Source organism: Onychostruthus taczanowskii, unplaced genomic scaffold (assembly GCF_017590055.1).
Source record: "Onychostruthus taczanowskii isolate IOZ18803 unplaced genomic scaffold, ASM1759005v1 scaffold33, whole genome shotgun sequence".
In the NCBI taxonomy this organism is placed as follows: domain Eukaryota; kingdom Metazoa; phylum Chordata; class Aves; order Passeriformes; family Passeridae; genus Onychostruthus; species Onychostruthus taczanowskii.
Genome location: NW_024500683.1, coordinates 8,325,903 through 8,337,377, shown reverse-complemented (window position 1 = coordinate 8,337,377; position 11,475 = coordinate 8,325,903). Strand labels below are relative to the sequence as shown.

At 39.1% G+C, this 11,475-nt stretch overlaps 1 protein-coding gene across 15 annotated transcripts in view; it reads left to right on the top strand.

The window, feature by feature from the left end:
• Window positions 1-471: 471 nt before the first annotated feature.
• The window catches only part of LOC121339097 (muscular LMNA interacting protein), a 103,444-nt gene continuing 92,440 nt past the window's right edge, over window positions 472-11,475 (top strand). For all 15 annotated transcript variants that reach the window (XM_041410617.1, XM_041410622.1, XM_041410621.1 and 12 more), the window contains exon 1: window positions 472-632. In XM_041410617.1, coding sequence (XP_041266551.1) covers window positions 570-632 — 63 coding nt within the window. In that variant the 5' untranslated portion in view covers window positions 472-569. The remainder of the gene's footprint in view (window positions 633-11,475) is intronic.

Below are 11,475 nucleotides of genomic sequence, written 5' to 3'. Positions count from 1 at the left end.
AAGATGTCATTCTGATATTAGGATAGGAGAGTACTCTCTGCTTGAGGGACTGTGGGGATAGCTCAGTCCCAAACACTCAACAGGGAAAGATCAATAGTTATGGTAAAACACTGTTTTAAAGTGCTTTCCTGTATGCTTTTGTCTTGTCATAGCACATGTGGTACCAGTGAATTATATTCATTATTTTGCTTGCTTGATAATCTCTGTGAACTCAAGTTAGTGCTACTGAGACATAGCTATTAATTTTCATGGGCTTTTTTGGTATAGACTTTTGGGATAGAGGGGAAAAAAGAGAGAGTGAATGGGGCTGGTAACCAAAATCCATCCTGAAAACTCTACTGTGATACCAAACCAATGTTTATTGTTATCAGAGGCAGCTGTCTGCCCTCTCTCCACACTTCTATTTGTGGATTTTCGATGGCTATAAATGGAAACACACGCTGACCAGAAACCACCACAGTGCTCCTGATACTTTTCTGTCCCAACTCCAAAAGTACAGGGATATCTAACATGTAGTAGGTTGAATCACTTCTGCTCAGGATATTAGGCGATTTTTATTCCTCTGGGAAATGGAGGTAGGAAAACATGAAAGCAAAGCCTCAGGAAGAGAAGCTTTAGAGGAAAAGCAAATGGTAAGATATGTTGAGAAATGTTGATATTTTAAATTTTTAGAAATGTAATTATAAGCAGGAAAATAAATAATCATTGTACTTTGTAGGAGTATTTCCTGGCTTCCTTTAACCACTGACCTTGAAGATTAAAACTTCATTCTTGTATATTAAATTAATTATGACAGTGCATTTCTGTAGAAATGATGGATATTTGTGAATTCATTTTATGTGCATGTGAAATTCAAAAACTGAAATCTGGTTAAACTTTGTTGTCATAACCCAAACTAATAGCTAATATCAGTGGTTTTCTTGTATTTTTCTTAAGGGACTATATCTTTGTACATTATGTTTCGTAACTTTAGATCAGTAAATAGCAGAAGAAATTGTTTGTGTCTGGAATGAATCTGAAACTTACTGAAAAAAGGTGTGACCAAAACAAATTATTAAGAGAAAGTGAAAACAGTCAAAATACAGCTTATTCCTAATTATCTGAGGCTTGCAATGTGATTTATAATTTGCCTTGCAGTAATGAGTTTTTTCTTAATATCACAAAAAGGGCAGTTTATTCTTGGCTTTGCAAAACTGTGAAGAAAAGTGGTCATCACTCTTGCTAAGAAACAAATTAGCACTGAATTTTTCAGCACTTAAATGGTGGTGTTGCAATGATTTGGTTTCGTAGTGGGCCAACTTTTACTCCTGTTTAATCACAATGTTTGCCTCTACCAGCCTCAGTTAGATTAGTTTTGGCAAGCTTGTGTGTTAGTTAACAGTTTTTTATACCATTTCACCAAGGTGCATTGGGCAGGAAATAAGGAAAACACTGAAACTGAAAGTAATGACTTGGTCTTAGAGTATTTTTTCTTTAAAAAAGCAGTATTTATCTAAGGAGTAATATCTGAAAGGGCATTGCTAAAGCTTCATCGCTTAAGTTATAATGGGAATATTATTTATTGTTTTAATTGTTCATTTTCTCATTAATTAATGAATTAATTCTTTAGACAGTGACCTAATTTTCAATTTGTAGTTGATATATAAAATATAAGGAAAACATCAAAATTAAAAACAAGTATAAAATCCACTTGATCTTTAAGGAAGGTTTCAAAGGAAACCTTTGACATTTTGTTCTAGCTCATGCAAAGAGAAAATACATAGCAATTTAATCAGCCTGTGTGGTTATCTAATTGCAGACCATATCCTCATGCACAAAGAATTGAGCAGCCAGCCTTAAGTAAGGCTTTTCCAGAATGCAAAGTGCTTCATTTGGAACACTAATGATCTGCTGTTGACCTTCTTTGTGTGCATCATTTACTAATTTTAAGAACAGCAAACTGGAGGAAACAGGGACCCCACTGATGGGAGCCGTGCTAATGCCCGTGTCAGGTCACACACTGTTCAGTAGCTTCAAAACTAAATCCTCCCAACACGCTGAGCTGAGTGTCCCTTAGCAGTGGCAGGTCACGTTCCTGGGGCTGCTCACCGAGGGAACAGACACCTTGGCTCAGGGTGTTCCACAGCACTCTGGTGACAGAGGAGGAATGCCTCCTCTCTGTCCTCCCAGCCCCTTCCCTGTCCCCTTCCAGCTGAGCCCCAGCCTCCTCTACATCCCACCTCAAACTGTCTCTGCCTGTTTAGTCTTAATGCCTTTCTTTCTGTTTGCTAGATTGATTTCCCCTTGCTCCCACATTTTTTCCCTGGTTTCGTGTCTCCCGGATTTTTATTGATTCTGCCCTTTACTCTTTGTTACATGCAGGTCAGGTCAACTGACTGCATGGGAGCAGTGTCAATCTGTGGTACAGATACTATTTGTGCATGCTGTTGTGGATGTCTGTTCACATATTTAACTTCAGTAGAGCAAATGCGTACACTGTTTCATATTCTGCTTCCACCTCCTGTGCTGCCTTTTTGCACTTCACATCAGTTGCAAACTCTCTTTTGCCACACTGGTGTCCTGGTAAGTCTGCTTGTATTCCTGAATCATGAACTGTCTTGCATGTCTAAGGGGTTGTTTTCAAGGACATGATAACTTTCCCAAATTCCCTGTGTTTCCAAGCTGCCTTCTACATTGTCCCACTAACCAGCTCCTGGATAGGCTGAAGTTAGTTTTCCTAAAGCCCAGGGTGTGTGTTTTGGTACTTGTCTTTCTCTGTTCCCTACAAGGTCTTAGGTCTCACTATTTCACAGTCACTACCACCAAGCCTGTCACTGAGTGTACACATCCATGGCCAGTTCTTCCTTGTTTATGAGTAACAGATCCAGCTGGGTATGAACTGCTTGGCCCATCCTGCGCCCACATCAAAAAGCAGTCCTTGACGCCCTGTAGAAATTGTCTGCATTGCTTGTGCAGTTCCATTTTGTTCTCTGCAGGTGTCACAAAATCTTAATGTGAAAAAACCCAAAGAAACAGGGTGTGCAGTCCAGATACTTTCTTGAGTTGTTTAAAGAAATTGTTGTGACGAGCACTCTCCGCCTCCTCACCCCTTCCAAGCTGTCTGTAGCCCAGTCTCACTGTGAAGTCACCCTCAGTGACCTCTCCTCTGATCCTGACCCACAAGTATTCACCCAGCCCTGTTGTTCAACCTGTACAAACATTCTCCATGTTTTAGTTGCTGCTTCATGCAGAGATTGTCTTCTTTTCCCTTCTTTCTGAAGAGCCTGTGTCCCTTGCAGCACTATGGCCATGTGAACTATCCCACCACATCTTTTATTTCTGTAATGTTGTAGTTCTATGACCTATATGTATTTGTGTGTGAAAGACAAATTTTGGATTTGTATGCCTTGTTACAAATATTTTCTAGCTATTTTCAGAAGAGCAAAGTCTATGTCATCCTGAAAATACTGATTGTAGCATGTCAGTCAAATAGAGACCAGTTTATGCTTGTCAGTCAAATAGACACCAGTTTATGCTCAGAGTCTAACATAGAAGACAACATCATAGTTTTATGAACTGATACCTTTACATTCACTGCTTACTGTGCATGAGATAAATAATATAAAATTCTCTACCACTTCAGGCTATTTCACGTAATAAGAATTCTTATCCTTGCTTCATGGAGGAGGACTCAACAGCCAGTATCCTGAAGAGAGTCTTTGTGTGGAGCTGACTGTGAGAATAGAAGATAATGGAGGGCCCTTTTTGTGAAGGGAAAATAGAATGACTCACTATAAAATAGATTGGACTAAGTAGATGGACATACTTGCCCTTTTCAGAGCATTGATAGCTCAGAAGCACCCAGTAATTCCAAAGTTTATCTACTGAAACAATGGCTCACCTCAAAATAGTCTGTTTTGATTCTAAAGTCCTCATCCCTTAATGCATATTGCCTTATTTGAATTTATTTTAATTATATTTCACACTTATGTCTTTCCTTTTTGATCTGTTCTCTTCCCATGAAAAACAGCACATAAACTGTTGCATTTAAAATAATGTTTACATTGGTATGTTTAACAGAGAACATTTAATCTTTGTACTTTAGTTTGCATTATAAGAGTTTTTCTTTACTTTCTTCTTACTTAGAGTAGCAGTAAAGAACAGTTCTATAGAGAAAATAGATCAACCAAATGGATATATGAATCAGAAAGGATGTCATGCACTGCTTAAAAGGTTAGGTTTTGAATGACAGAGTTGCAGGACTTCATTCAGAGAATTAGCATTTGCTTTTCACAAACAGTATGTGTGGATACAGCTTACATGGAGCAGGGCAATTTGGATCAAGCCCACCTAAGTGAAACAATGGTTAATCTTCATACTCTGGTAGCAGCATCAGAAGTCCTGTCAATATTAGCCTTCTCCATGGCAAGTGTGGGAAGCAGAGATTCCTTGAAGAAGGCAGCCTGTTTCCTGAGGTCTGTCTGGGCCACCTAAGGGAGCCCAGACAGAATGAGGATGATGACTAATGAGGTGATGGCAGGTCCTGTTTGCAGGTTTTGTTGTTGATTTAACACGTGTAAACCAGGTGAGAAGCGAGTATGAGATGGGAAGGGTTGTTTGAAAAGCAGCAGATAAGGGAGCTGGGTGGAGGTTGGTGGGAGTGGGCCGGGCAGGAAGCGCTGGGTACAGCCGTGCCTCCATGGAAACCTTCTCCAGGTCACCCTAGCTCTTGTGCCAGGAGGGCTGGTGCCAGAGATGGCAGCGCTCCTCCTGGGCTGCTGGTGCCAGAGATGGCAGTGCTCCTCCTGGGCTTCGTCTGTCGCTCCTTTGCCAGGAGCAGGGCCCATGGCCAGTGCTCTGACATGTCCCTGGGCGTGCACTGCGCAGGTGCTGCTGTGGCCAGAGGTGTGCTACGGCCTCCGTGGGTCACCACCAGGAGGGAAGAGCGAGTGTTTGTGCAGATACAGGGGGTCAAACACCTGGACAACAGGATGTTCTTTGGCACAGCAGAAATCTCCATGGCTGAGGAACAAAGAATAGTTTGATAATTCGGTGCTGAAGTTTGAGATCATGCTCATTTCATGACATAAAAATAAATAATTACAAAAGTCAGAGAAGGCTTTATATGAGTATATATTTAAATTATTCCTGTTTATCTAAGAGGAAGGTTTTAGTTCTTGCTGTGTGTGTGAACTCCTCTAGGAGATTTTGTCACGCAGCTGAACTCAGGTGGGTGAGTTGACACACTTAAGGCATTTTGTGCTACTTTGTCCCAAATTACAGCAGCTTTGGCAAAAAAAGGGTTGCTTCAGAAGAGCAACTTTCAAATAACCCAGAGCTTTGTAGATCAGGACTGAGGCTTTGTAGTTGCTACAGCAATAAGATCCTGACATGGTGGCAATTGCATCTTGCTGTACAGATGTGGGAAAGTGATCAAGGCAGAGCTCCAGCTGATAAGCATTTCCTCTTGGATACCTAAAGTTGCATTCCTATTTGTGTGGAAGCATGGATTACTTCAGCAAGCAATCACCCAGAAGGAGGAGGAGGAGGGAATAAATTGGAGCCTGCATATAGCAGGATATTTTTAGCATTGTTGATGTGACATTAAACAGGACAAAAGAAAGTGGGAAGCACTGAATCTTGGTGTGCCCTTCTTTCTAATCCTGTCACTGAACATAAATGCAAGGAAGCAAGAGCTGCCTTTTCTTTAGGCTGATGCCAGTCTTACAGAGGCACTGCTGCAACATTTGAGGTAGGCTTTGGTTGTATCAGTGGGGAAAGAGCTCTCTTGGAGAGGTGTCATCAGTGCATTTTTGGTTGGAGGTTATGTGAAACAATACCATACAATATCACACAGGGGTTCAGAAGAGAAGTGCAGCAGATTCCTGTAGGGTCTTGAATATTGTGGTAAAGGAGGCTTTTCATGAACAAGTAGCAATTGCCTATTTTAATGTTTTGGGGTGAGGAAAGATAAGTACCTCTGTAACAGTTGCATCAATTGCTACCACAAAGTCATGCAGGGAAATTCAAGTGATTGAATTTTGGGTGAGGCATCAAGAAAAAGAGTATTAGTATGGTGAGACAGCTTGTGTTGATTAATTAAAGCAGTTCTGGGAGACAGTTCTAGGCATGAAACTCTCTAGAAATCAGTTAAATTGGATTTTCTTTCTGTGGTATTGGTTTGAGACTTCCCTGAGTGATACTCTGGTGCAACCTGAGAGTTATAATGAGTGAGAGGCCATTTCCAGAAATAAGTTTGGCTATGGAGACTGTTCTTTAGAAAAAACCAATTTTTTTCCAAAGATATTCCTCAAGAATGTGTTAGTTATGGGTGATACTTGGGAAGATGTTCACTGCTGCTGCTCACACTGAAATTCAGAATGAATTCTAGGAAAACCTCCTTCATTAGAAGTATAATGCAGCCCTGGAACAACCAGGGAATTTGTGGACTATCCACTCTGGGAAGTTTTCAGGACTTAACCGTATGAAATCATGCCTTGCTTTGGCAGTAGTCTGAAGCTGAATCCATATGCTGGAGTGAATGATTTTTGGAGGTCCCTTCCAAGCACTTCTTTGATTTAATTTTGAAGCAACACTACAGTATTTGTAAACAAACATGCTTGTAGCTTTTCCCATCTGCAAATCTCCTTTAACACATTTAGTATGGATACACAATGAGACTGTGCCTATCATTAAGACATCCTCATTCCAACATTTTAAGCTTAATGTTTTCAATTCACTGTTCTTTGATTTCTGAAAGCACTCAATAATGGAGTGACAGCATCAAATCTTTTGCTTTTGTATGAATTCCTGAAAATAGAGATTTTTGTGGTTTAACCCCAGACAGCAATTAAGTACCACACAGTTGCACCCTCCTTCCCCTTTCCCACCTCACATTGTGGAGGAGAATAAAAAAACCCATAAAACTTGTGGGTTGAGATAAAACCAGTTTTTATGTGCTTAATAAGTTTGTCTGTTTAACAAGTTTAACAATTGAAACAAAATGAAACAATAATGGTAATTATAATTACAATAATGAAACAGAGAAATAGAGAGGAATGAAAGCTAACAAAGACACGTGATGCACAATACAATTGCTCATCACCTGCTGACCAGTGCCCAGCCTGTACCTGAACAGCAATCAGCTCCTCCTGACCAACTCCTCCCAGTTCATGTACTGGGCGTGGTGTTCCATGATGTGGCTCATAGCTTTGGCTGGTTCAGGTCAGCTCTCGTGACCGTGCTCACTCCCAGCTCTCGTGTGCCTGCTCCCTGGCAAAGCAAGGGAAGCTGGCAAGTCCTTGATTTAGAGTAAACACTAGTTAGGGGAAACTGAAACATCAGTGTGTTACTAAGACCTGCATCCCAGCCGAAGTCAAGACAAATTACTTGATGATGTACAGAATAAAAAGAGAGAAGTTGTTAATGAAAGGGATAAAGGGATGTTAATGAAGCTGTGCTTGGAGGACAGCATGCATGTGGTGTCCCACATTCCTCCTTAAGGGGAGGGGCACCCAAGATTCACAGATGCCCGTGGTCGAAAAGGAACGACAAAAGTCAGAGGGTCTACAAAAATTTTTTAGTAAATTTTACATATGGCAAGGAAACCGGTATAAACACACTGCAGTGGATTTTGAGTAAGGAGTAGGGTGACAGAGGAGAAAGAAGAAAGATCACCAGTCCTGGCTCCAACATCAATCCTGCTGATGGGGTGTCCAGGGTCCTGGATCACATGTGTGCCTAAGTTTTGTGGAGTTAAGTTTTTATTGATAATTTATGCCTGTTCTGAATCTAAATGTCTCACTTTCTATGCAAATTAGTTGTCATATGCAGTTCATTCTTCTAGATCCTTCTGGAAACAGGTTGGAGGGTGTTGGGAATCTTTGGTGGTGTTGATCCCCCTCTGCTGGGTTGGTCTTTTGTTGGCAGCCCATTCCTGCTCCTAGACCTCATTCCAACACTTGTGCTGTGCTGTGTTTGCTTATCTCCAGAAACCAGAACAAGGGTGTTTATCCCAGACAAGTGCTGCCCTGCCTCAGTATGGCCTGCTGCTCCAGTCACATTGAGTGTAGCATCAAGCTTCCCACAAGTGATGGTTGCTTATTTTCATCTCTCCTTGAGAAGAAGATTCCACTGGATGAGGAGAAGCTGGAGCAGAGTGGCCTATATTTCCCTTTTTAAGCATGTGATCTGCTGCACTGAGGTTAGCAAAGGCAGGCTGAAGAAACACAAACTGTGTGTGGAATGAGTTTGTGCCCCAGACTCATGATGAGGCACTGGTGAATACCTTCCACTTCCTGGCAGGATGGAAAATGGAGCAATGCCTGGTGCTCTTTAGTTTCTAGGACCACCCAAAACCTTCCTGCTGCTTCTTCTTTAGAGGGAAGCACTACCCTAACCCCTAAGTTCTCTGTATTAAAGGAGCAGAGCTTCAACTCTTGATTGAAAATGAAGGTCATGCAGGAAATGTTTCTGCATTTAATACTTCATTTTTGAGAGTTAACTGTTACCTTTTTTGAAAGAACTGATGGTGACCTGTAGTACCTATTGCAAAATAATTTCTGATGGAAATGTTACTATATTAGTATCTTTCTGGTAACAAAGATTGATTCTTGAGGAAAAGGAACAAAAGCAAATTTGTTGAATGTCAGTGAAAAATTAATTTGCTCAACCAATTTTTTATTTGTTCAGGATTCTCAAAAGTAGAAAGTAACTGGTTGAAGTTTTTCCTGTCTTGAATTGTACACAAATAAATGTATTCATATCCCAGTACTGACAGAAATCCCCAAAGCAATTTAACATTTTTCTCTATGAGGCAGAAAGTGAATCAGTGCCATTCTCTCTTTGCTGTATCATGTTTCTTGTTCTTGAAGAAGATGTGGAAACCAAACATGGGAAAATGACAGTGTTTTATAAATGTTATGTTTTTAAATGATGTGAAATGAACCAGTGGATTTGCTTTAAACATTTAAAATTGAAGATTCAGGTAAGAGCCATCAAAATTTTTTCACCTGTTGAACAGATTTAAAATTGCTTTTATAGAAAATCCATGTATCTCATAAAATGTTACTGACAGTACATTTATCACCATTTTACTCCTTGAAAATACACCTGTTGGTGATGATAAAAAGAATGTTTGAAAAATATCATTAGATTTTTCAGCCTCAAGCAAGAATTAAATGGTTTATTATACTTTTTTAGTAAATAATTAAATGGTTTATTATACTTTTTTGGTAAATACACTTTTAAATACATCCAGATCAAACCTGAATTATCAACAGAGTTAAGTGATAATCACACAAAGAGTAATTCTTAACAAATCTCTTGAGACAAAACTCAGTTCTTTCAGTCTGAGACAACAAAAACAAAATGCAAAGTATCTGTATTTGAAATTCTAGCAGAGGAAAGGAAATGATTTGTCCTCTCTGCTTTTTTTTAGTAGATCATGTTTTCACTAATGTGATGGAACAGATCTCAGTTGAAAATACAGCAGCTTTCCTTATAGCAATCTTATTTGCCGTCTTTTAGGTGAATTGGCACTGATATTTACATATTAAAAAAAAATCCAAAGAAAATGTCAGGGTGGTTTTTTTTTTTTTTTTTTGGGACAGATGTAGCTAAATCTAACAAGAAAGATTTCCTTTTTTAAAATTTTTCTAGTTTACAGTGTCTTTTTCTGAGAAATAAAGTGTATATGCTGAAGGATTGTAATGATAAATGATTCCTGTAGTGACTTTCAGCTCCTTCCCAGTTTCTAAGTCTTAGAAGTCAGGGCTGTGTGCCTCCAACCTTGCCAATGCCTTGTGGTGACACAGTGCTGCATCGTGTGATGGATTGCCTGGGGTTTTCAGAGCCTCCAGTGCACTTTAGAGTTTGGGAAATAGGATTATCAGAGGAAATTTGGTTTTCACTTTGTTTTATTTGCTTTGTTTTATTCATAAGTGTTATGATAAAAGCGTCAATGACAGGATTACAGACTATTTCTTTGTTCTCCAATGGCGATTTTGCTTAGGAATCACCATGAGCAGCTACATCAGGATACAATGGGATCTGGAACAGAGTAGTTACCCACAGTGGTATTGTAAGTAAAATGTAGTGACATAAAACCTAATATTTCATCCTTCTGTTTCCAATTGAATTTTTTTTGCATTTTTTCAGAACGTACTTCTTGACATATGTAGAAAGTCTAAGTCAAATGGTTGAGGTGTCCAAAGAAAGGGAAAGCTGTAATTTTCACCCTTCCACATAATGACAATCAAAGGGATGTGTCCAGAAAATGGTTCTGCATGCTGGAAAGTGCTCTCAGAAATTACCCCCTGGAAACAAGTGTGTGGGTAACACTCTCCAAATTACTAGGGACAAGTTAAACCAGCGTCTTTAAAGCAGCTAAATTTGTAGATATTAGTCATTCTTAAGAAGTGTAAATGGTCAGGCTGTGTGACTTCTAGGAGCACTGCCTCTATGAAGTGCTCAAGTACTGCAGATATGAGTGTCATGTAAAAGTATGGAAATAATTTCCATGTTGCTCTGGGCAGTGTATGTCTTGGGAGTAGTGTGAGATTGGGCTTTGCAGAAATTGGATATACTTCTGACACATTTTAGAATTAGTGATTTTCACATTTCAGATTTGAGATTTGAAATGCCAATTTTCAGAATATCCTCTGGTGTAGCAATATTACATTTTCCTCAAAATTAAAATCTTATTTGAAATGTTGACCCTGGTTTCAGAAGGAATCTCTTTGCTGTTCCTATGCTGGAGTTTCTTGATAGGAAACTCTATTAAGAACTGCAGTACTTATATGCTGTTATATTTACTGTGTATTGTGGATTTCCTGTAAAACATTATCTGTCTATAAAATGGTATATTAGAATTTTCTAATTAATGTTCTTTTGTTCTGTTTTTATTACTGTTTCTCATGCAAGATCTTACAGGTTTAGATGTTCCTTCCTTCATGCAGGAGATAGTTGCCTTCTTTCAGATTTCTTAAACAAGAAAAATTTGTTCCAATAATAGAATTATATTTGAAACAATGGCTTTTGTATAAAACATATAGAGTAGTTATCACACTGAACTATCTCAGGGTGGCAGTGATTTGGTTTGATAGTTGTTTGTCTTCCTTTGTAAGTGCAGAGATTGTATTATATTGTAGCTACCCTATTTTTGATGTCTGTGAGAGGGTACAATTCTAAATGGATATCCAGTAGCTTACATGTGTAGTCCAAGAATTTATCAAATTTTCATCACATGTAAATGATTTAGGGGGCTAGTCATGGACATAAAATATATTATGTATAAAATACATTTATTTATATAAAAGAGATAGCCACTTTCAATCAATGTGTGAGTGAGCAGATGATGATTTTCCAGTAAATCTGCTGTTGCTTACATGTGTATGCCTTGCAAATACTATATTTTATATAAAGTGATGATCTGTGTAGCATGTCTGAAACACTGCTCTACAGTAGAACAGATGGCAAACTATGAAGAGCAGTGTT